Raw genomic sequence first — 26,885 nt, 5'->3', positions numbered from 1 at the left:
TAGCCAGGATGGTCTCGATCTCCTGACCTCGTGATCCGCCCGTCTCGGCCTCCCAAAGTGCTGGGATTACAGGCTTGAGCCACCGCGCCCGGCCTTGATGCTGTTAAAATAATGTGATCTTTTCTTATCTGAGCCCATGGCATTTTCTCATTTTTCTTTGGTACTTTTCTTACTAAGCTCTGCATTATTTGTTGGTTTGTCTCTATCTGTCTTATCCACCCACCGATCTTTAGCCTAGAAGCTTCAAAAATGTAGAAAAATATTTTTCTTTCTGCTTATTTTGCCCCAGAACATGCATATACTCAGAGAGTCAATTAATATTTGGTGAATGAAGGAAAGTGTTTTGCTTGTTTTCCAGTGCTCAGTTTCCTTTACATTTTTTTTTATTAGTACTTGGTAGAGAGAGAATAAGATTTGGAGTCTGATAGATCTAGATTTAAATCCTAGATATCCCACTTACTAGCTGTGTGACCTTAGAGAAATCAAGTAATCTCTCTGAGCCTCTACTTTCTCATCTACAAAATTGGGGCAATTATACTTAGTTGCTTATTTTGAGATTTGAAATATTATGTGAAAGACCTTTGCAAAGAAGAAGAGCTCAGTAAAAGTTTTATTGTTTCCACCTTCTCTTTCTTCCATCCTTCTGATTTTCTCTATTCTCATATATTAAATTTGCTATACAACTCCGTTGTTAATCACATTTTGTTTTAATGCTATTTACCTTTTTGTTTCTATGTATCTCATCTTCTCAACTAAATGTCAAGTTTCCTGAGAGAAGGAAAAGTTTTATGTTCATAACTGCAGTTAAGGTTAGGTTCTGCATCGTCAGCAATGAATATTCATTGAATAAATGCATTCCCCCATTTGCTCAGCTGACATTCTTTCCATTCACTGACTTTCCGTGTTGGTGAATTCTTCATTTCTACCTCTGTTTGGCAGATTTCTTATTTTTACCAGGTCTCCCAAATGTCCACTGTCAAACTCTAAAAGTGGACTTTCTTCCTGAACTCTACCATAAAAGTCCTAAAGTTTCCTTTCTCCAAATTAAACCTCCATGTAAATTGCCCACCTTAGGGTGCCTTCTTGTCAGCAGAACTAGCAAAAAGCACAACAAGGACTCCTTGGATTTAACCAATGAGTCAGATATGTCTTGCAAACTGTCATTTCTCTTAACACTTGTGTAGTCTCTCTTTCTGTCTCTGCCTCTCTTTGCCTCTGTCTGTCATTCTCTCTCTCTCTCTGTCTTTTGGTATTAGAAGGCAATACGTGTACAATGGGTTCTCTAAATAGAAAGGGACATAACATTAGAAATTGGAGCAGTAGGCCGGGCGCGGTGGCTCAAGCCTGTAATCCCAGCACTTTGGGAGGCCGAGACGGGCGGATCACGAGGTCAGGAGATCGAGACCATCCTGGCTAACACGGTGAAACCCTGTCTCTACTAAAAATACAAAAAACTAGCCGGGCGAGGTGGCGGGCGCCTGTAGTCCCAGCTACTTGGGAGGCTGAGGCAGGAGATGCAGTGAGCTGAGATCCGGCCACCGCACTCCAGCCCGGGTGACAGAGCGAGACTCCGCCTCAAAAAAAAAAAAAAAAAAGAAATTGGAGCAGTAATTGAATTGTAATTATTTCTAGGTTTTTAAAAATCGAATTTAAGGATACATTAGAAAGTAAGCCATCCCTGGTGGCTTAGTGAAAGAAAAGAGAATGTTATGTGAAATTAACATATAGATAAATGTAGCCCTTGTTTGTGCTTTTGGTTTAATTATACGGAATAATTTAAATATCTGTGTACTTTTGTAAGGCAAAAGCATTACAATAGAGTGACACATTTGGTGAATTTGGATCTTATGTTAGTATAGCAGCCTCATTGCGGCATTCCATTTGGCTTCTCAGGTCTGTTGATGGCTAAAATCACCTTTGCTTTGAGGTTTGGTTAAACGTGCTGGTTTGCTTACTTTATACTTGGTTAAGTTCTTTGAATCTCTTCATTGTAACTTCAAACAACATAGGTAGTTTGCAAGAGAATGACAGTTGGAAGTCATGAAAATGCTGGTTAGTGTCTAGGTGATTGTCTTTTCTCATTTTGTAGACTATTTGGTTCTTCTCACCACTTCTTATGTCCCCTAAGAGGCCCAAGAAGAAGCACCCCTTTTCTCAGCCTGTGTTTTAAATAAAGAAAGAAATAAGGCAGAAATTGGTGACCAAAATACCACCTTTATTCCTAAAAGACTGTATTCTGGAGAATCTTCAGGCATGGGATTTCCCAATACTAAACTCCAAAATTAAATTTATTTCCCTGCTCCCAGGCAATACAGGGTTGGACACACCTCTCCTGGAAAGGCAGAACAGAATTTGGAGTGCTCTCTAGGAGAAACTTGGTCTATAAAGAAAAGACGTTGACTTATATATGCCAAATTTATTCTTTCAAAATGGTCTGTCAGGTATGTTGCCTCTCCCCTGGAAGTGGAGAGTAGGCCATTCTTTATCTGGAAGGAAATACCTAGGACCAGGGAGTAGACATTCCACATAATACTGCCAATCCTCTTGTGTAATCTAGGTGGTAGAACAAATGAGGTGGCCCATTATAATGTGTTTATCCCAACATATTTGTTAAAAGGAGCAGTCAAGATTTCAAGTAATGCTTTGCATGTAATAGCTACCTAAAAATGATTTTTCATGTGTTAGATGTACAAATCAGGGTGGCATCTGGTCACACATTTTTCAGTTTCACAAATGTGACAATACTCCTATAACAGGTATCACTGTTTTATCTATGTGTTAATGATGAGCCACAGTAGAATATAATGTGTTACAATGAGTCAGTATTTTTCATCAAAAACTCATCATGTTATTACTTCTTCCAGGCACTAGTGGATAACTATTTCTAAGACTGTACAAGAGGCTAATTCAAATGATATTATATTTGGAAAGATTTTCCTACTAATCTCTCTGAAGTTGGAGGTTTGCATATTTGGTTAAATAAAAATGTATAAGATAATTATCTGTCATAATTTCAAGTTATTGTACACTAAAAATTATCAATTTCATTTTACATAGTCATGTAACACCATTGAGTATAGATGGTGCTGGAAATGGAAAGTATTGAGTAATATGGTAATATCCTAACCACAGATTTTTCATGTCCTTATATGCAGAAAAATAAATGTCAGTAATAGTCAACAGTGTTTATAGAAAGATTTATTTGTGAAGTTCAGGAAGGAAACACAATTTATACTATATACATATTGAATATTAAGTTATAACCATCAAATGTTAGAATAGTGGCTAAGTAAATTACCCTTTAATAAAACAGCCTAGAACACAGCACTATATAAATGCCTGTTAAATAGGAACCAAATAAAATAATGAATTCAGTAGGAGTGAGATTTCAAACAAAAAATGGTACTGTGAATCTTAATGGGTTTTATATACTAATCTCTTTTCTGTAAATACAAGTTCTTGGCTCTCCAGAGTGTGGTGTGGCTCCTTGTCCTTTTCTATAACTGAGACAGGTTACAAATCTCAGTAGATTAAAACTTGGGAGGAATAGTGCTTGAATTCTTAAGGATGAAAGAACCCTAAGCATCTAAATTATAGTGCTTTATTATTCATTGTTTGCATAGACACTGGTCATATAAAATAACTCCTATGTCTGTTATTTTATTGGTAGTATAGACATCCACAGTCTGACTAAAAGGATATAAAATATGGTAAGAAAATATGATACATTATGTGAATTACAGTAGAGATAAAAAATGCCATTACTGACATTTACTACATAAAAGTTGCCCTTTGAAGTTATTTAATTATTTTAAGTATTTTGTGCTGTGAAGGTTATTTTCACAAATGTTCTTTTGCTCTGTCTTAATAAAATGTCAAACATTTTAATAATGTAAAATAAGTATTTACCCTATGAATATTGTACTTTATTTCTAGTTTGCGGTCCCACATCTCTCCTCATAAAAATTACATTATCGTATTACATTTTCATCATGTTAATTCCGTGCTTCAGGTTCTCAAGTGGCTCTTACTCGTTTTCAGAATAATTATAGAGCATAAAGTTATGTATTGTTGTGTAACAAACACACCCAAAACTCAGTGGCTTAAAGCAAGAATAAACATCTGTGATCTCATAGTTTCTCTGTGTGAGGAGTTTGGGAGCTGATTGGCTGGTTCTGACTTGGCATCTCTCATGAGGTTGTTGTGACTATATCAGCCAGAGCTATAGCTATCTGAAGGCTTGACTGGAAAGTTACCTTCCAAGAAGGATGGAAGATGTTCTCTCAAATGGATGGCAGGTTGGTGCTAGCTGTTGGCTGCATCCCTCAGTTCCTCAAGTGGAATTTTTTGTAGGGCAACTTGATTGTCCTCGTGCCGTAATAGTTGATTTCCTCCAGAGACAGCAACTCGAGAGAGGGACCACAGTGGAAACTACAATAACTTTCACAACCTAGCCTTGCAAGTTCCTCATGTCATTTCAACCATATTCTGTTGGTCACACAGGCCAGTCATAATTCAGTGTGTGTGGGGGTGACTAGCCAGAGCTGAGACTCATTGAGGGCCATCTTGTAGGCTGGCTACCGCACTTTCCCAAAGAAAAATTTTATTTTTTTTATTTTTGGTTAAAAGTATTGAATTGAGTTAAATGGTCACATTTATTGTATGTGCAACCCAATTTCACTGACTCTTTGCAACCTCCAATTTCTAATCTTATTTAAAATCTCAAACACTTATTCCTTATCTCCAAGTGTATCATATGGGCTTATAAAGTCGTCTGTCATATTCTGTTCTGTGCCCTCTATTGATGCTGACTTGCTGGGGACTGATGGAGGTTAGTGCTCCACCACTGCTGTGGGCTTTAGGACTCCACCTCATCAGTCATCCATGCCAATGGGATGCTTTCTGAGGGTTTCCACATTTACAAGCCCCCAGGCTACTAAAATGAAGATGAATTACGTGAAATTCTTCCTATTTCAAAACCTGTGCTGATTTCCACCCAGAATTGGAAAAAATGTTCCCTTTTCTGCCTATGAATTATGTATATTTATCCCCTAGTACAAGATAGTGTGCTTCTCTATCTGGTGGGGCTTAAACCAGGATACATGGGCTGAGCTTGACCCTTGTATACCATCATATGCTGCAGATGCAATGTTGTGTTGCCTATTTCATTTGACATTTAGCCAGAAAGTAAACTATTGAAATTATTGGAATTCTTTCCTTTCAGTTTAGCAAGCCAGTCTGAATCCCAGCTTTAAGCTCAAACTAGCCACTTGCCATGTTTGCGCAACACAGAACATATTAAACATATATATCGCCAGTGCCATTAGTAGCTGCATAAATAATGTTTGAGGTTAATCTGTATGCTAATTAAATATATGTTTAGAAAAATTCACTGTATCTCAGTTTTGGTCTTATATATCTTGAAGTTATTCATTGCATACATCTGTCAAGGAACTTTTGTACTTTAATGGAATACTTGAATTCAAAATTGGCAGTAAAATTCTTACCTGAAATCAGTAGAAGCACCAGGGTGCTTTAGTCCTAAAACATTGGCTGGCATATCCTTTCCATTAATGGATAATTGATTTGTTTTCCCTTATATAAAGTGAAGTGCTATGTAACTGTAGATTCAACACTCTTCTCCCCTCTTCCAATTAGCTTGCTGCTCCTCTTTGTGAAATCCAGGAGTTATATTGCTTAAAGTCTTCTGATAAACATTTTCATAAGCTAGGGAATAGTCTGAGAAAAAATAAATGGTACATTGGAATTTCAGATTTAAATTCACATTAGTCATTCTTAAAATATCTACCCCTTTAAATTTGATTTTTTAAGTGAATTATAAAACCTTAGGGAAGAAGAGTTTGTGAAATATTGGAATTAATTGTTACTTGAATGTTTGAAAGAACTCCTCTCTCAAACCATTTAGACATGGTATTCTTTTCACTGAAAGGTGCTTGAACTACTGAATAAAATACTTTTTTAGTAATAGATTAACTCAAGTTTCATACTTCTTTAATCATTTTGGCAAATAATATCTTTATCACGGTATTCATTTTTTATCCCTGCTATGTTTGTAGTTTTTCATTTCTAATACTTTTGTTACCTTCTCTCTTTTTTCTTCATCAGTCTAGTAAGAGATTTGTTGGTTTTATAAAACTTTAATGTTTTTGGCTTTATTGATCCTCTATATTTTATTTTTGCCTTTGACTTAATTATTTTTTCATATCTTTTAATATCAACTTTCTTTTGCTTTCTATGAGTTTATTACCTTGTGTTCTTTTTCTTAAGTTGGATATATAGCTTATAGATATTCAGCCTTTCTTTCATAATCTAAACAATTGAAGACTAAGTTTCCCATTTTCAACTATTTCTGTTGCGTTCCAAAAATTTGTCTTGATAATGTTTTTTAATCTCTATTGAGATTTTTGTTTTATTCATGAATTATTTTGAAATGTGTTTTTAAATTCTGAAGTGTGAGGTATAAAAATTATTTAACATTTTGTTATTTCTAATTGATTACATTTGTTTGGAAATGTAGTCTATGTGATATCTAATCTTTGAGCTTCACTGAGGTTTGTTTTGTCAATTTTAAAGCTTTCAATGCATGTTGGAAGAGAGTATGTGTTCTCTAATTGTTGCATGCAGGGTTCAATATGAAGTCCATTAAATCAAGTTTTAATTGTAGTATTCAAATATACTATTTCTTTGTTAATTTTTTTGTTTTTTTTGGGGGGGTTTTGCATGACTTATTAAATGAGAGAGGAATGCTAACATCTCATGCTGATTATAGGTTTTTAAATTCCTTCCTATAGTTTATCTGATTTTGTTTTACATACAGTATTTTGAATCTATCTTATTTATATAATCTATCTTATTGATCAATTTTAAAATCATTATATTTACCTGGAGAATTTAATATTTGTTATTATGTAATGATTCTCTTTATTCCTAACATTGTTTTTTAACTTAAAATCTATGTCGTCTGAAATTAATACATATTCTAGCTTTCTTTTGGTTAGTTTTATCTGGTATATAATTTTACAGCCTATTACTTCCAACACTTCTGTATTCTTACTCATGTCTCTTGTAAACACACATCTTTGGATTTTTCTATCAGTTTTCTATCTTCTATCTAACAATTACTGTCTTTTAACTGGCAAGACCAATATATTAAATTTATATTAGGATTTGATTCTGCCAAGTTTTTTTGTGTTTTCTGTTAGCACAACTTTTCCTTCTTTCTTTTTTCCCTTTTTTTGCACAGATTGAATTTTGTTTATTCCTTTTCTCTTTCTATCCCTCCTTCACTCCTCTGCTAGGTTTAGAAACTATGTATTAAATATCTACTATTTTAGTGGCTACCCTTGATACTTTACTATGTATATTAAAAAACCTAGCTATTCTACAGCTGATCAATGTCTTAATCACCTGCTAAATAATAAAAAGTTCTCTAGAACATTTTAACAGTAATCAACCTCTTCTTACTTCCATGGAATTGCTGTTCAGTGTTCCAGTTCTTTTTTTTATTTTTAACTCCACAAAGTAGACATTAATATTTTTATTATTTTGTATAAACGATGTTTGTCTAGATTTGATATATACTTACTAGTTTCTTTTATCACCATTTCTTTTTGCCTCAGATATTTCTTCTGAGATCATCTCTGGAATTAGGTTCATTCTCCTTGAAGTACTTTTAAATGAAGGCATATAGGAGGTATACTCTCTCAGTTTTTGCTTTTTTTGTTTTCATTTTTAAAATCCTGTGACAAATGTCTTCTAGTGGAGTACTTAGTACATTTGTACTTACATAACTATCAAATATTTGCATTTAATTATCACTTTACCATGCTAGTTTTTTATTTGCCTTATCTTTCTTTAGTTCTTTACTCCTTTTGCTTTGCTTCGGATAAATACAATATTTTAAATATTTTATTGTTACTACTATACTGCCTTGTTAGTTACACATACTTTTATTCATTTATTGATTACCCTAAAGAGTAAAACATGCATAATTGACATTAAAGGCTACCTTTAATGAATATTGCCAACAATTTCCAAGAACCTTATAGCACTTAACTTTATTGACCCCTTCTGCCTTGTAGCCTGTTTTTGTCAAAATAAACTGAAATTCCACATTTTAAATTCTAAATGATATATTTTTTTTTTTTAGTTTTTAACAGCATTATTGAGGTATAATGGACATATAACAAATTTCACATTACTTAAGTATACAGTTTTGTAAGTTTTTGATATATGTATATAACTGTAAAACCACCACGACAGTCAGGATAACCATGTCTATGTGAGCTTTTGTAACCTGCTTCTTTTATCCTTCTATGCATTCACACAATCTCTGTTTATTTGCATTTTCTCAAAATTTATATAAATGGAATAATATATTATGTGCATACTTTACAGCTATTAAATCTATCCATTGGTTATTTCTTTGGTAAAATTCATAATTTTTATATATTTCCTTGAACATACTAATTGTAGTTTTCTGACTTCTGTGTTAAAATGCCAATCTTTGCATCATCACTGAGTCTGCTTATGCTATCAGTTTTTTCTCCTGGTTTTCAGCAATTTTTTATGTCTTGTTTCCTTGTGTGCCTAATTTTAAAAATTGAATATTAGAGATAATAGCTAAAGAATTGTGGAGATTCATGATGATACAATCTTCCTTAGAGAAAATTTTATTTTCTTCTAGTTTGTATATACTGGGTTTCAGGCTTTCTTTGGTTTGATCTGTTTCTGATTTGTCCTTACTCCTATGATATTGCCTTTCATATATCACATCCTGAAGCCTGAACTCTGCCCAGAATTATTCTACTTTGATGTTCCCTGAATTCTAATTTTTGTTTACTCAGCATCGGGAGACTAAAATTTATGCTTAGTTTTTTTCGCTTATCAGCAGTTCTCTGCTTGAGCTTACCTCTCACCTATATAGTTTAGTAGGTGTCAGCAAATGATCTGTGGGAAATTGTGTTAGAATTTTGGATCACTTTCTGAGTTTCCTTTTTCTTCTGGTATTTTGGTCTTTCATGTCCTAATTGCATTTGTAGACATGAATTTCAATTTTTTGTCTCTGGTCCAGTGACACTGCTTTAAGCTCTAAGCACAGTTCTCCATATGGTCTCTATGACCCTGAAAATCAGCAAGTCTCCCAGGGGGAAAAAGATGCAATAAATTTGGCTCATCTAAGTGCATTTTCTTTCCTTAGTGATCTTGGCCTTTCAAGTCTTGCCTGCCTTGTTTGCTTTTTGATGCCTTCAAACAGTGGCCTTCATTATGATAAATACATTTGCTAGGTATACAGCTATAGGTTGATAGTTATTTCCTCTGAGCAGTTTGAGGCACTGTCTTATGACATCCATTGTTGCTGTTGGGAAGAGATCAGTATAATTATTGTTCCTTTCAAATAATCTGTCTTTACTGTTTGATTTTAAGATCTTTTTTGTCTTTTAAGATAAGTAAGTCCTGCAGTTACTACAGCTTACTTCCTGGAGAGATTTTGGCCTCATTGCAGGAAGGAGGAAATCAGGCAGAGGCCAGCATCTTCCTGAATTGAGGAGACAGAGTTGGGTGTGTGGGGAGACCAAGACAGCTATTTCATATGGCAGAGTACCGGAGTGAAAAAGACAGCACAATGGAATAACCCTAGAGATCTGAAGATGCCTCTTGAGTCTTCACTGAGTAATGATCACCCACAGGGATGCGAGAAACCACCCAGAGCTAGGGAAAGTATCACTCAAAAGGAACACAGTAAAAATTCTTAGAGCTTACACAGGGCTAAGAAAAGTTTGTGTCCCTACAAGGCAAAAACACAAAATCTTGTCATTTATGTGCCATCAGGTAGAGTACTCAGAATGGTGGAAGTGGGGCAAAATTAACCCTGAAGGCTCCTGCTGCCTAACAAAGTTTAATAGAAATATTCAGTAGCATCAAACTATTTCCAAGTAATTTAAATGCATCCAAGAACAAAACTCAAGAGTACTTATAGGCATACGAAAATATGCTGTACCCATGAAGGTGAAAATTCACAATGTCTGGCATCCAGTCAAAAATTACCAGACACACAAAGATGTAGTAAAATATGACCCATAATCCAGAGGAAAAATAAGTCAAAAGAAGACCCCAGAAATGATACTGTTGATATAGTTAGTAACAATGATATCAAAAATTATAACTATGTTCCATATGTTTCAGAAGGTAGAGAAATGCCCATGTGTTAAATTGAGACATAGCAGATTTCAAATACTTTACATTTGGTAATTTTTTTTTTTTTTTTTTTTTTTGAGATGGAGTCTTCCTCTGTTGCCCAGACTGGAGCGCAATGGCTCGATCTTGGCTCATGGCAAGCTCCACCTCCTGGGTTCACGCCATTTTCCTGCCTTAGCTTCCCAAGTAGCTGGGACTACAGGTGCCCACCACCATGCCCAGCTAATTTTTTGTATCTTTTAGTAGAGACTGGATTTCACCGTGTTAGCCAGGATGGTCTCAATCTCCTGACCTTGTGATCCGCCCGCCTTGGCCTCCCAAAGTGCTGGAATTACAGGCATGAGCCCCTGTGCCCAGCCTACATTTGGTAATTTCAATATTTAAAGTTCTTGTATTGTCTAAAGTTTTATTTGCTATTTCTATCAACTCTCACTCATGGTAACACTTCTTTTTGAGTTTAGTGAGTTTTTATTTTAAACTCATATTTTAATAATCTCTCTAAATTCTGAGGGTTTAAATAAAGCTTGTTTTTCTCTAGAGAGTGTTCACATTTGCCAAATTTGGAATCCAATAGATACTATAGTTTAAGGACAACTTTACATTCTTTGAAGGATCCTGATTTATGCTGGGAGACCCAGGCTTGGCATCTCTACCTTGCAGTGACCTTGAGCTTACTTTTCTTTCATTTTCTCAGCGTTTTTATGGGTGTTTGGCCTGAAAGTAACGCTAGATTTTAAGTTTGCTTACTGGTACTCTTTAAATTTTAGCTGACTCTTGCCTCTAGCCCTTTTGATGTGCATGAAAATCTGTGTTTGTTGTGTTTCCCCTAATTACCATCATATTTACAGTACACAGCAATGGCCAGGCACATAGTTAGAATTAAGAATTTGCCATATGAGTTACTATCATTAATACAAAAGCCTGTGGTGTTTAAAATTATATTATTTCTAGATTTTTTAAATCGTAGGGGTCTAGATAAAATAGAGAAAATGGCTGCCTCGTGCAAGAATTTATATAAAATAACTTTGTTAGATTTTTAATAAAAATTCTTTAGTAGTTGGATTTACTTTGCTCTGATTTCATTAAATAAGATTTTTTTTTTTTTCCCCAGAACTGGATACTTTTTGTTTGAACACCTTTCAAATACCGTTTTTGATGGTGATCACCAAAGTGATTCCTGTATCCTGTTCTTTTGATTCTACTTTAATTTGGGCTTGGATAATTATTGGAAAATTGTCCAAAAGATCCTTACACTTGGCTTAAAAGAAATAATGATTGATAGATTTGTCCTAACTCACCTTAAAGTACATCAGAAGAATCGTGGACTCTGCCTTCAAACTGTTGTGTGACCATTGGTGGGTTATTTGAACTACTTACATCTCAGCTTTCTCATTTATTAATCAAAGGAGTTGAAATACATTATTCTTGGATATTACTAGGGGATTAAAAAGCATAGCAATTTATAATTAACACCTCTCTTTGATACTGCTAATCTGTCATTTAAACTTGTATCTTATGAGTTAATATGTTTTAGTAAATCTATAAATGGAATGTATAGAGACAGTAGCACATTTTCAAGTACGAGACACCAGTCTGTAAGACCTAGAGGACTTTTGGAAAGCCGTGAATGAAAATCAAATTCAGGATAAAAGGGAGAGTCAGAGAGATCTGAATGCATAGGTACAAATAACAGGAATACTGTAAATGTGGATGACATGGCAGAATCTTGGCTTTGGCATCCACGCCTTGTGATTGATCAAGATTGCTTAAGACCATGGAAATCAGCCTGCAGGGGATTATTCTTAGCAATTTAACTTTTCCTTCTTAATTGCATTAATATCATGCCTGAAGTTAAAGGAAAACCTATTTTAAAATTGTCAAGTATTCTTGTTCTTTAATATTGGTATTAGTATAATGGTAAATATGTAAGAATTTAATAATGGTAGTAATATTAATTTTTAAGAATTGGGAACTATACTTTCTATCTCATTACCCATTTCAAAATACAGAACTTCTTTTTTTTTTTTTTTGAGATGGAGTCTCACTCTGTCGCCAGGCTAGGGTTCAGTGGCGTGATCTCGGCTCACTGCAAACTCTGCCTCCTGGGTTCAAGTGATTCTCCTGCCTCAGCCTCCCGAGTAGCTGGGACTACAGGTGCGTGCCACCACACCCAGCTAATTTTTGTATTTTTGGTAGAGACGGGTTTCACCATGTTGGCCAGGATGGTCTCAAACTCTTGACCTTGCGATCTGCCTGCTTCAGCCTCCCAAAGTGCTGGGATTGCAGGCGTGAACCACTGCTCGCGGCCCAGAATTTCAATAGTGACAGTCTCTAAGGGTTCAGAAAATATTATGTTTACTTTTACTTGATTTATAAAAATAGATTAAAAGAATTTTGATTATTAAATGTTGAAATAATGTTTCTAAAATAATTATTTTAAACCTACCATAGCTAGTCATGTCTTATTAGGTTAAGCAATATCAAATTGCTGGTATTTGATGAGTTTTGACCTTAAAAATGCTATTTGATATAATTTCACTTAGTAATAAATTATAGGCCAAATTGATTCCATCAAAATTAGAGAACATAATATCTGTATGCATAAATTAAGTGTGCTGATAAATCTTATCTTGGGCTACAAGGTAATATGTAGCATTAATTTAGCATTCTTTTTATTTGATGGCTAACTTTTCCTTAAAGGGAAAACTAATAGATTCTAATAAATGAATACCTTTATTTCCTCTTGCAGTCATGTTTTTTCATGTTGAGCAATAAGCAATTTGAGTTAAACTTGAGGATGGTTTAATGGAAAGAGCCAAATTGTAATAGTAAAATACAATATTCAGACTCTCTCAAATGGAAGGTTTATTACTGTGTTACTGAGACTAATTTATGTCAACATGTGTTTATTTAGTAATTTTACTAAACATTTATTTTAATATACACACTTTTGAAATTGACATTTAGTTAAATTGACATTAAACTTTAGATCTGAACACACTATCATTCATACTGTTTCTAACCGTGCTTTTATTTTCCTTTTTTTTTTGTAGAAGCTCTTTTGAATTTCACATTGTAATCTTCGTTAGTATTATGAGAGATTGTCTCTCAATATTCAGTGTTTGATATTCTGTCAAATTCAGAGAATAGCCGACTTTTCTTGAGTATGTTCCTGTTCCTAATAAGGGATGATAACCATCTGCTCAATGTTTTTAAATTCTCTTTGTACCCTGAAATAAGATTTGATCTGAATATTAATGTAATGGTACTCTTAGAGTACAAAAGTTTTATGATCTTACATTTATTGTATAAAGTCATGTTTGTCTAACTAGACCATCCTAACTGCCATGATGATTCTCTGGTGTAGTTTGTTAGATAACTTGGTTGATGTTCCATTCATGGAATAATTCTCATATTTTAGTTATTTTTATTCTGTTACCATTTTTTATTTTTTTGTTTGAGGCAGAGTCTCACTCTGTCACCCAGGCTGGAATGCAGTGGCATGATCTTGGCTCATTGCAGCCTCGACCTCATTGGCCTCAGTCAATTCTCCCACCTCAACCTCTGGAGTAGCTCAGACTACAGGTGCTCCACCATGCCTGGTTAATTTTTTGTATTAGAGATGGAGTTTTGCCATGTTGCCCAGGCTTCTGTTACCAGTTTTTAGTTAGTGAATTTAAACAAAAATAGTCATATCATGTTTTTATAAACTATATAATTTACACAAGTTTGTGATGCAGTCTTAATATACTTATTTTAGTCTGACTGGAAGTGAATTTCAATTAGTTTTCAACTGCTGTGATTAAATTTCCTTTTATCTTTTATTCTCTTCTTCCAGCCATAAGAAATAGGAATTACATTTATTGTCAAGTATTCTAATATTTAAAATGTTAAATATTAAGTTGGCCTTTAAAGAATGTTATCAGTATGTTAACTTCAGGTTCATTTTATATATTAGAGAAGCATACAATGAGAGATAAAATATAAGGAGGAATACTTTTAGTGGGTAAGGACTGTATATATTATATATATACACACACACATACACACACACACATACACACACACACATACACACACACATATATATATATATATAAAACGGTTTTTTGAATTAGCAGATTTTGACCTAATCTCTCCCTGACAAAGCAAATCATAAATCCCGGAATTGGACTGGATCTTAAAAGTCATGTGATTCAGCCCTTTAAACTATGCTTGGCAAGGGCCATTTCTCCTTGTCTGCACTGAAAGGAACTTACTACCTCCTGAGAGAGTCCATCCTATAAGCTCTTTCTATAATCCCAGATATAAAGTATTAACAAAGAAGGCAACTTCCTAGAGGAGATCATTTCTGACTTGCATTTTAGGCTTTATAGGAAGGAGAGCAGTTAGTTGAGTTGTGGAGAAGGAAGATTATCTCAGGCAGAGGGTTCAGCATGAGCATAGAAAGTGCAACCTGCTTAGTGTTGATGGAAACAGTGACACGATGGGAGTGGTGAGGGAGGAGAGGGAAGTATGGGTCAAATTAATTCATGCCTTGTATACCATGTTAGGGAGCTTGGATTTTGTATTACGGGGAATTGTGATTATTGAAAGTTTTTTTTTAAGTGAAGGGGTGACTTGATTTGACCACGTGTGATTTTAGTCAGATCTACTGGCTCTGTGGAGGGTGGGTTTGAGATGGAAAAGGTTGGAGTAAGACAGGCCAGCTAAGAGGGCATTGCAATAGGTCTTACCAAGAGACAGTGAGAACCTAAATTATGAGAGAAGAGTTTGGAGGTAAGGGCATAAAATGATAGGGCAATTGATTGAAATGGAAGGTGTGCAGGAAGAAAAAGTCAAGAGTGAATTCTACCTTGAGTTATTTTGAAAATGATAATAAAGTCAGAAGTAGGAGTAGATTTAGGGATGGGATGGGTCAAGTTGCAAATAGGGGCATATTGTATGTTGGGGCAGAGGGTAGGGATTTTGGCTTTGTTTTTGTCTGCTGAGTTTGATTTGCGGGTAGGATATCTAGGACTATGGTGGGCAGCTGACTTCCAGTGTGAAGCTCAGGAGGAAAAGTTTCTACTGGAGATACTGGATGTCAAAACCATGGAAGAGGATGAAATCATATAGTGATATGATGAAGACAAGGACTGAGGACAGACCATGGCACATCATTATTTCTGTGATAATTGGAAGAAGGGGTGCCTAAAATGGTGACTGAGAAAAAGCAGGAAAATAGAAAAAGAATGGCATATTTGGTGTTAGGGAACGTGAGGAAGTAGTGTGAAAAGAGACAGAGAACAACTGTTAGGTCAGATGCAGCCAGGATGTCTTGCAAGTTAAAGACCAATATATTTATTCTGGATTTGGAAGTGGTGGAGGTCATTGCATTTGCCAGAACAATTTCAGTGGAATGTTTGCATGGCAAGTAAGATCTTGGTGAGTGGGTGTGATAAAGATTACTCTTTCATGAAGTCTGGAAGAGAAGGCAAGGAGAATGGGTGGAAGTTCAAGGACATTATTTTTAGGATCAACTTAAGAGGCTTCAGAGGTGGAGAAAAAAGAATGAGGAGAGAGGGAGAGATCAGATATACAAAGGAGTGAAAGGATGGCTGGATCAAGTCCCCCAAGAGAGGAAGGGTTGTGGTTTTAAAAAGGCACAAGTAGGGTCTTCTCTGGGAGGAGTACTGCATCCTTTGAGGAATAAGGGAAGGAAGTTAGGATAGTCATGAAGGTAGATAAGTAGATGAATGTGAGTAGGTAGGAAGTTGAGGGAAATAATGTTTGATGACAAGGATGTCTTCTTGAGGTTGAGACCAGAGTCATATTCTAAGAGTGAAAGGGGCTCAGTGGGAGCTTTGAGATGAAATTTGAAATAGATATTAAGGAGAATAGGAAAGAGAATTGACAAGGACAGGGAAAGGCATTGATGCATTAATGTGCAGTGCTGTGATAGCAACTAAACTCTGGATTATGATTATGTAGTGGCTTATCAACTGTGTTGTGCAACTTTTTTCCACAGTAGTCAAAATTGGAGAAAACAAATTGTAGCTATACATCAGAGTTGGGTGTTTGCTGGAGATGTGTAAGACACATCTAGGGTATACAGAAATGTATATGGTGTTGATGAAAAGGCTGATAAGGAAGCAGGAGTTTCATGCTAAATGGGGGGAACAGAATTTAGGAGGTGACTCATAGATGGGGAGAAAGTTGGGGAGGAGAACAACTTAAAGAACTGAAGAGCTCAGAGGGCAAGTATAACAGGACCTAGATCTAGAAAGATAGGATTCCATACAGTGGAATATTGTTCATTTATTTATATAGTGTGTTTTTTAAATCCATTGGACAACTAACTTAAGGCGTACTGTGTGCCAGGTACTATGCCATGGGGACGTGTGGTAAAGAAGATCAATCTGGTCTCTACTGTGCTACAGTTTATAGACAGGTGTAGCACACATATAATAGACAAAAAGTATACAAATCTTTGGGTCTCAGTGTTATAGACCACAGGCTCTTAGGCTGTTGTGTAATAGACATTTACACAAGGCCAAGTAGATTAGCCAGAAAGGGCTTTATTTTGGGACTTGTGCTCAAGCTCAAGGGAGACAGTGGAGGTATAAGAATTCTCTGGCTGGCTCCCTGAAAAGAGCCGTAGGGATTTTTTGTTAGGCAATGTACAGGAACTGACATCAAGGAGAGGGTGTGCAGGCTGGGCTGGGTAGAGCATGTGAGGGCTAGGGTATGCAGGACAGCATATCTGGTTGTGATGGTTTGAGGTAATGGGCCACCTAGTGGTCTGGCTGGGGGCAACAAGGCTATAAATCAGCGGTTTAGCCTTCCTTCTCAAGGTGGGACACCCCACAACCTTGGTTGGATGTTTGGATCTCCTACGGCCAGTTTCTGGAATTCTTTAAATAAAAGGCCTGGTTAAACATTACAAGAGCACAGAAGAGCGATACAGAATGGCTATTTTCTTTGTATGACCAAAGCTTCTAGGTTAGCAGGTATAGTGTCAGCAAGGTAGTGATGTGGGTTTTGAGATCAGTGGGACAAGAGAGGAAAAAAGAAAAAATATGTGAAGAAGGAGCTGCATCCCACTCCTACTGTATCTTATTGGGACTCCTGTGGTTGAGCAGACTGAGAGGTAACAGTACATCATTGCCAGCAAGGTGTGTTTTCTTCCTATTTTACTTGTAGAATTTTTCTTTTGGAGGACTTGAGTACAGGTCTTAATTTTCTTTCTAGAATCTTCTCATCAGTATTTCATTCAGTGAAAATATTTTATTATGTGTTATGCTGAGAACTAGGGATGTAAAGAAAGATAAAGGAAATAAAGACTTCGTGTAGGCCATTTAAACCCCATTTTTTCTTGCCTTCCGTGGGCCTCTTTCCATCAGTCATCTTTGATCCAGTAAGATGATGGTAGCTGCAGTAATACAGATCTCCAAAATGTATAATGACTGCAGACCAGCTGAATTTCTCGTTCACATAAAGCCCAAGACATGGCAGGCACCTGTGTGCCAAGCAGTGACTCAAGGACCCAGAGGCCTTTTGTTTGTCGCTCTCCCCTCTTCAATACCATGTTTGCCAAACTTAACTTGCATTTGGGGTCAAGGTGATGCTAGGGAACTAATTTCATCTGGCTGTAGGAGTGGAGCAGGTGGCATAGGCCTAGCTAATCCTAAGACTTAGTTTGCTTTTCATAACTCTGCCTAGGGTAATTGGTTCAGGACCCAAATGAGCTCGAATAGAATGAATCTCATAATTTTCTCTAGAAATGCTAGGGCAAAAGCATTATCTTTTCATCCATGGACAACAATGAAGAAGCAGCCCTCAGGTTGTTATGGTCATCTTGGGACAACAAAGGGTGTGTGCATGTGTCTTGGGGGAGAAAGTAATGGGAACCAGCTAGGATGAGATGCCACACTGAGGAAATTGAGCTGGGAAATAGAGATTAATCAAGCCTTGATAATATTGTCTGAGTGCTGGATCAGGCCTTGCTTGAAGTCATTCTATTAGGTAAACTAGATCTACATTATTTCCTGAATATCTATTGTATGCAAAAGTTAATTGTTTTATTTTGAGAACAGACATGAGAAAAAAAGATGGAAAATGTGAGAAGAGGCCAGGTGCAGTGGCTTATGCCTGTAATCCCAGCACTTTGGGAGGCCGAGGCAGGCGGATTACCCAAAGTCAGGAGTTCGAGACCAGCCTGGCCAACATGGTGAACCCCCATCTCTACTGAAAATACAAAAATTAGCCAGGCATGGTGGCATGTGCCTGTAATCTCAGCTACTCCAGAGGCTGAGACAGGAGAATCACTTGAGCCTTGCAGTGAGCCGAGACTGTGCCATTGCACTCTAGCCAGGGCTAGAAAAAAAAAGAAATTGTGAGAAGGAAGCCAATAAAGAATCCTTATAATTTAACCTAGTTTTAGTTGAAGTTTAGGTTTTGTTTTTGCTTTTGTTATTTGCAACAGGAATATTCTTATTGGTATGTGGAATGCCTGCTATGCTGATTTTTTGCCTATTATATCTTTTGACTCCAACAAACTAAATATACTCCTTTAAGTAATTGCAGATTCTATTTGTTTCTTGTATATATGTGTGGGTCAAATCATATATAGGTTTTAGAGCAGAAGACTTAATGGACAGTAGTGTTAATTTCAGTTTGGAGTCCTCTTGAATGAATCCCTTCATTTGTCCTTTTGTATTTCCTAGTCAGGGTCTTATGGGTAATGCCATACTTTTTCGTCTAAATTAAATATTATTCTGAGTTTTTGCTTACCAAGGTAAGCAGAGAGTCCAATATTAATAATATTTCAAATCACCTTTTCTATCACCAAGGTTTTGCAGAAGTTCCAGGGCTACACTTACTGAAAAGACTCCTTCAGCTTGTTTTTACTTCTCTACCCCTTCTCCTACTGCTACTTCAGTAATGGTTTTCTACCACTTTGGCACAATGACTCTGTCTGAGGTGCCTGGGATCTACTCAGGTCATTGTGTGCCTAATAGAGGTGGGTGGCTGCCCTACTGGCACCATTCCCCTGGGACTAGCTTAGGTTGATAACTCAGACTTCCAAAGCCATGTGTATTAGTCTGTTCTCATGCTGCTAATAAAGACTTGCCTAAGACTGGGTAATTTATAAAGGCAAGAGATTTAATCGACTCACAATTCCACATGGCTGGGAAGGCCTCACAATCATGGCAGAAGGCAAAGGAGGAGCAAAGTCACATCTTGCATGGTGGCAGGCAAGAGAGAGCTTGTGTAGAGGAATTCCCATTAATAAAACCATCAGCTCTCATGAGACTTACTCACTACCACAAGAACAGCACAGGAAAGATTCGCCTCCATGATTCAATTACCTCTTGCTGGGACCTCCTACAACACTTGGGAATTATTACAATTCAAGGTGAGATTTGGGTGGGGACACAGAGCCAAACTGTGTGATCACAACCCTTGATACCTTGGCCTTCACCAATATCCATGCAGTCATCCCCAAATGAGGCTCTGCCACGTTGGAGACCTAAATCCTTGTGTTCTTTATGAACCCAGAAGCCCTCAGTCTATCTGAACCCTGCTTTAACAGTCTTCCAGAGGTGGGGCTCCCCACATCTCCTACCTGGAAACACAAACACTTCTCCTCCTCTGAGACTGTGTAGTGTATTTCTTTGCACAGGCCTCCATGTGAAAATCACTCATAAAGAAAAGGGACCTAGAACTCTCAATAAAAAAAGTCTGGCAGTGAGGTGGAAAGGAAAATCTTCTTTCCATTCTTTTGGTGAAGAGAACACAGCAGCAAAAAAGCCAAGAAACCGAGTAGTTTCTCCATAATTCTCCCTATCACAATTGTCTGCCTCTATTTTCCACAACATACATAGGTTCATTTTATATACACTTTTTTTTTGTTTGTTTTCGTTTTTTTTTTTTTGAGACAGAGTTTTGCTCTTGTTGCCCAAGCTGAAGTGCAAAGGCACGATCTTGGCTCACTGCAACCTCCAACTCCCAGGTTCAAGCAATTCTCCTGCCTCAACCTCCCAAGTAGCTGGGATTACAGGCACGCGCCACCACGCCTGGCTAATTTGTTTTGTATTTTTAGTAGAAATGGGATTTCATCGTGTTAGCCAGGTTGATCTCGAACTCCTGACCTCAGGTGATCCGCCCGCCTGAGCCTTCCAAAGTCCTGGGATTACAGGCATGAGCCACCATACCCGGCCCCTTACATACACATTTAAATATGCTTTTATATCGTTAGAATTTTATGACATCTTAGTGTTCCTAAACCTACTGTATTTTCAGAAAACATTCTGAAGTTCTAGGCCATTTCATCTGACTTTAGCCAACATTAATAATCATCAATTCCTGTGCCCTCTCACCCTCTCCTTCTTCACATATGCAAGTTTGTGTCCCGCCTTAATGCTTTTAATTGTTCTAAGCTATATTTTCTAATTTTTTGACTGTATTAAAGGTGACAGTCTATATACTGCAAGATGGATCTTATTAATAAAATAAATACACACTCAGATTTACAAATATTAGTATATCTGTGATTCAAATAATCATTTTTGACCATGTCAGAAATGTATCCATCTTAGTGATGTTTTTCACTTCTGTTGGCCTGTAAGGATTATTGTCACTTGGTTGTCTCCTGAAACTCCTCTAAAAGAAAGTCATAAAATTCTGAATTCTGGGACCTATAGACCTATAGGAAAAGTGGCACATAATTTATCTTCCAAACAAGCATACTTAAGAAAGGAAGGGGTTACTATTAATACTTATACCAGGACAACAATTATAAACCACTACTGTCCTAGGCAAATCACATATATAGTCACCCTAAAGGGCAGAGACTGTGTATTTCCATCTGACATCCTCAGGTAGTTCCAAGGTTCTTGGTCTGATTACATTGCATGGGAGAAGTCCTTTGTGAGAACAGTAAGCTGAGGGCAGTCCTTGTGTATATGTGTCTTAACATTTGAGGGTTACTTATTGAGTTAACCTTTAAGTAGTTTATGGGAAATTTTTATAATACAATGCGACTCAACACTTAGGTCATGCTAGTTCTGGACTTAATATTTTGCAGCACTTTTCTTATTGTCTTCAAATGAATTTCAAGTCATGTGAACCTGCCATTTTGTTCTAATGACACTAATGGCCGAAATTAGTGGTAGACGATGAGCTTGGCAATGACAGCATAAACGGTACTGCCACATCTCTCTTTTTGCTAACTTTGTATTATTTCCACCTGTGTACAGTTAGTCCACAATGTTTTATTTGCAAAGTACTGTTGAGTCACCAGCATTATTATTTGACTTTTAAAGTATATTTGTTAGTGAATTTTTTTGACACACGCTTATGTTAAGAAAGAAATTCACATTTAAATCTTAAAGGAACTCTAATTGCCGGTCTTTGAAGTGCTTCATTATCAACTGCTGAATTAAATAAATAGGTCTTAGTCTAAAGCTGAAAGGACTTGCAGAAAAGGGACCCCTGAACAAAGAGAGCCCATGAGTCCAAAGTAAGGTCACAATTCCATTAAATACTCAAATGATAATTGACTTCAAGCACTGTCCTACATTGCTTACAGTTGAATCTCCAGCACTTACAACTGTGTCTGGCATGTAATAGGCACATATTAAATATTTGTTCAATGAATAGATAAATATTCCTTATAGTGTAAGATATTTGTGGCACGTGATTTTACTCTCAAGCATTCTGTGGTTAATATGTTTTTACAATATTCTTGTCAGTATGTTGTGTGGAGGCTTGAAAATCCCTGGCTTTTCGTAATTATTGATTAATCAACAGGTTCTATGATCTTATAATTTATGCGGCTAGTAATTGTAGTTCCTATATGCACGTCATCTCCATTATTACTCTTAGGAAGGGAGGTAAGTAAAATAGACACAGTTTATCTTGGGAGAAGCTAGGGTGACCTATGCTCACATCTTTCTTACTCACAAGGTTTTTCACCTTCCTCATCTTTCAGGGTACTAGTGCCATCATTTCTCTTTACCATAAATCAAAACATTCCTCTGGTGGAATTATATTAGTAGTTTTTACTTTAGTGTTCATCTTAATATATGTTTCTTCCTTCAGGTGTTTGCATCTTAACATTCTCTCTAACGTTAGCATTTGTCTTCATAAATGGAATTTTAGTCATCAGGGTGAAAATTATGTTTTGCCAGGAGCCACACCAAGCTTCATTAACACATACACTGTCACCTCTCATATGCACTTGTATTTGTACTTGTACAGGGGCATGGGTGTTAAGAGTGAGGCTAAGCTGCATGTTTTATAACAGAGACTTAAATTTTTCTTTCACGTTTTCATGTACCTTAAACAATTAGACCTGATAAGTAAGGTTGGTCTTGGTTTTATCATCTGGCCAGTATTGGGAATGGATCTATAGAAACAAAGGGAAACGATATGGGATTCATGCAACTTTACCATTTGCCTTAAGTAGTTTCAGTGTGAACCAAAAACATATTTGTAAAATAAAAAGTAGCAGCTAAGTAGGGCTGTAGTTCATCTTGTTTTCATGCTAGCATAATGTACTGTCTCTGAACACTAGATTCTTGCATTAGTACTATTTACTCTAGGATGATATGTGATATGAGGATCGTCTTGGACTTTATTTATGATCATTTATTTACAAAAGAGCAAAAAGAACATTATATTGTGGCTTTACTCATAAGGCAGTCCTATGGCAAAGACTTCAGAATATAGTGAGACAATAGAGATTCATAAAAATAAAGCAAAGATCCATGAATTTTGAGTTACAATGTACATTAATATTTAATAATATTTGTATTTCAGGTCAGTTGCTGCGATTAAAAATGTTTCGAGAGGATCATGGGTCGTGGATGACAATGTTCTTCAGCACAATTCTCTTTCTCTTCATATTTTCTCACATATACAACACGATTCTTCTGATGGATGGAAACATGGGGTAGGTTATCTTTCCCCTTTCTGCTGTGGTGAGTGTTATGTTTGAAACTCATAAGAATTTAAGAATTTTTTAGCTTATAGTAGTCTGTCTGCTTTACAAATATTCTGCCCTAAGAAGAAGGAGTATTTTGTATATTTTTCTTACCTAAGATATTAAATTTTTTTTTTTTCCAGGAAGCGTATACTGCATTACAATGTTTAGATTTTGTTCTTTATCCTTTAGGACTTTTGTATAGGGTGGTGGGAGGGCAGGTACTAATTTCATTATACTGACAAGCGGGTATAAGACTCAGGAAATCTTACTGATTTGCATATATTCAAATGATTCATAGAGTGGGGCTAAGATGAAGGTTTCCAGGTTTGCAATTTCATTGGTCTGCAATGCCTGACTAAATAAAAGTGTTTGGTACAGGATTTTCTTTAACTCTCTTGACAGTCCCGTGAGAGAGAGAGTTTTGTGATTAATAGGTTGTTTTAAAAGTGGGCCACAGCTGGGCGCGGTAGCTCATGCTTGTAATCCCAGCACTTTGGGAGGCTGAAGCGGGCAGATCACAAGGTCAGGAGATCGAGACCATCCTGGCCAACATGATGAAACTCCGTCTCTACTAAAAATACAAAGATGAGCTAGGTGTGGTGGTGTGGGCCTCTAGTCCCAGCTACTTGGGAGGCTGAGGCAGGAGAATCGCTTGAACCCGGGAGGCAGAGGTTGCAGTGAGCCGAGATTGTGCCATTGCACTCTAGCCTGGCAACAAAGCAAGACTCCTTCTCAAAAAAAAAAAAAAAAAAAAAGTGGGCCACCCTGTATTAACTCCTAGCTTGTGATATATACTTATCAAATCAGTAAGGCATGAAGATGTGCTAACAAGTAGTTGTATAATTTTTCTAAGTTTCTTTACTTCTTTCTTTCATTCTATAATGAAACACAAGGATTGGTCTTTCAGTATAATTTCCTCTTGGTTTGTTCTCAGTAACTTTGTTTGTTTGTTTTGGTTTTTTTTTGATGGAATCTCGCTGTTGTCGGTCAGGGCTGGGGTGCAATGACGCGATTTTGGCTCACTCACTGCAACCTCTGCCTCCCGGGTTCCAGCAGTTCTACTCAGCCTCCCGAGTAGCTGAGATTATAGGTGCCTGCCACCACGCCTGGCTAATTTTTGTATTTTTTAGTAGAGATGGGATTTTACCGTGTTGGTCAGGCTGGTCTTGAACTCCTGACTTCAGGTGATCCATCCACCTTGGCCTCCCAAAGTGCTGGGATTACAGGCGTGAGCCACTGCGTCTGGCCTGCTCTCAGTAAGTTTTGAGGCCAGAATATAAGGAGATTGGCTTAGTATTAAAATTAGATTCGTGACAATAATAAACCACTTTAGGTATTTGTTGTGTGTTGAAATAGTTACTGAGAAAGATTTTGATCTGTTTTCCCTAATAGATCAGAAAGCTAGGTAATACCCTTTTCTTCTAAGTGTAGGCTAGGCAGGATTGTTGTCCACTTCCATGGGAAACAGGGAACTGTTTTGATGTTACATATAGATTTTGGCCACCGTTGTTCATTACTGAGAGGGAAGCTCATTTAGAATTTCATTGCTTTTCCCTCACTACAGGAGATGAATAGCAAAGGAAAAAATACATTCACATGTTTCATATTTTAGTTTATACTGACAAGTGATAAATTCAAGAATGTGATTTGAGATAAAATGTTCAGGCTCTAGAAAGTTATTAAAATACTTTGTAATTATTTCTTGGACTTAGAATGATAGTTTTAATACCATGTCTGTTTTGAGGGCTCTCACCTATGGCTCATCAGAATATGCCTCAGCCTTGGAGCAGTGCCTGTAATACTAGAATGGGTAATGGTTGGAGTTACCTAACACAGCCAAAGGTTTCTCTGTGAGTTTTTTTGTACTCAAAGCACTGAGAGCAGAAGGAGAAGGAACCTATGTGAAAACTACATTTTAAAAGCAATTGCTGGAAATAATACATTATATAATATACAAAATATATCTTTTGCTAAGAAGCTGACTTTTGATCTAATTCTGCTTGTTTTTTTATCTGGAGCTAATGAGGCCTGTGCTAACTGGAAATGCTTATTTTGAGGAAGGGAACAGATTTGAAAGAAATAAATTAAATGCAATAAATAATTCCTTGTACTCTATAAAGCACTCAATAGCTGGAAATAAAATGAGAGCTAATAGTTGTTGAGCATTTACACCAGGCACGAATTATCTCCATTAAATCTCTCAGTGACTCCGTGGAGTAGGAGTTATCATCTCCATTTTGCAGATCAAGAAACTGAGGACTAGAGAGGTTTTGCCACTTTATTGTTTAAAGAACACAGGTCTGATTGATGGTTGACCCTGTTATTCATTCACCATATGTCTATTAGCCTTTCTCTGTATTTTATTATTCAAGCAGAAATTGACAATTGAAAGAAGCAGGAGGTATGCTTAGGAAATAAGAGAATAGTTAGCCTACAATTTATGTGTAGCCTAACTAAAATTGAAAGTGGTCTTTTTTATTCTCAGACTAAATACAATCTTATAGAGTTTTATGTAACTGTTGAACTCTTCACCATTATGCCTCCTCTTCATAGAAAAACATCTTTTACTGAGAGGATATATTAAAGGTGCCATATTTTAGAAAAATTCATAGCAAGGGACAAATGGTTTAGTTCTGCAGAAAAAATGAATCAAGGCTGAGCATGGTGACTTATGCCTATAATCCCAGTGCTTTGGGAGGCTGAGGCAGCAGGATCATTTAAGGCCAGAAGTTTGAGACCAGTCTGGGCAACAGAGACTTTGTCTCTTACAAAAAATAAAAAACTTAGCTGGGGGTGATGGCACGCCCTGTAGTCCTAGCTACTTGGAAAGCTGAGGCAGGAGGATTGCTTGAGCTTGGGAGTTCCAGGTTACAGTGAGTTATGATTGTGTCACTGCACTCCAGCCTAGCTGAAACAATAAGACTCTGCCTCTGAAAAGAAAAATAAAAAATAAAAATTAAATCACCATTTATAAAAGATGTATTATTAACTTTTATGACACACATCATTTGATCGTGAGCACATTGTAATAGGAGTGTAAACTTGGAGGAAAATCAGTTCTTAGAGCAAATGGATACAACTGCGCTATTGGGGTTGTCCTGGAACACACCAGGTTTTCTGAGATATTGCTTCATCCCATGTAGCACAGGGAATAATGGAGCCAGAGAGTGCAGTGAGGACAGTGGGCACGCAGACATGGCAAGTAACTGGTTTTATATCAGAGGATTCCTGGTACTAGAGAGGAATTCAGGATTCTTTACACTGAATCTCATTTGCATTACACTGAATTTGTGGGGAGTCCGATGTTTCTTTGTTCATGAGTCTCTCTAGGAATATTGGCCTAGAATTATTTCCGAAAGGGTTTCAAGAATTTCTTATGACGGCTAGATCTGTGTTAATGTATTTTAGGATTCCTTTCCAAACTGCTGGAGTTCAGGACTAGAATGAATGATGAGTGACTATAGGGTTTCCAGGGGGAAGAAGGAATTTTCTTAGACTGGTCTGCGTTTTTTGTGCATGTGTGCCAATTTTAGGAATGGGTATAAATTTAATCTAAGCTGGGGTCTCATGATCTCTTACTATAGAGAAAAAAATCCCTAGGTTTATCCAGACCAGAACTTCAAGAGTTTTTAGCCCAGAGTTGCCTGGCTCCTGTTTTCCTCATTACAGTGGATTCCCTGAAGTATGCACTAAC

The 26,885-nt window shown here is 36.7% G+C and overlaps 1 protein-coding gene across 4 annotated transcripts in view; it reads left to right on the top strand.

Moving 5' to 3' along the window:
* TMEM117 (transmembrane protein 117) overlaps positions 1 to 26,885 on the top strand; it is a 564,814-nt gene that overhangs the window by 70,066 nt on the left and 467,863 nt on the right. For 3 of the 4 annotated variants that reach the window (XM_011936073.1, XM_011936075.1, XM_011936071.1), the window contains exon 2: positions 23,026 to 23,158. The exons of the other annotated variant lie outside the window; for it this stretch is intronic. In XM_011936073.1, coding sequence (XP_011791463.1) covers positions 23,026 to 23,158 — 133 coding nt within the window. The remainder of the gene's footprint in view (positions 1 to 23,025; positions 23,159 to 26,885) is intronic. 4 annotated transcript variants of the gene reach the window in all.

The sequence above is a fragment of the Colobus angolensis genome, unplaced genomic scaffold, assembly GCF_000951035.1.
Source record: "Colobus angolensis palliatus isolate OR3802 unplaced genomic scaffold, Cang.pa_1.0 Scaffold150, whole genome shotgun sequence".
Taxonomy (NCBI): Eukaryota; Metazoa; Chordata; class Mammalia; order Primates; family Cercopithecidae; genus Colobus; species Colobus angolensis.
The sequence above is the reverse complement of the archived record's forward strand: the minus strand, read 5'-3'. Positions and strand labels throughout refer to the sequence as shown.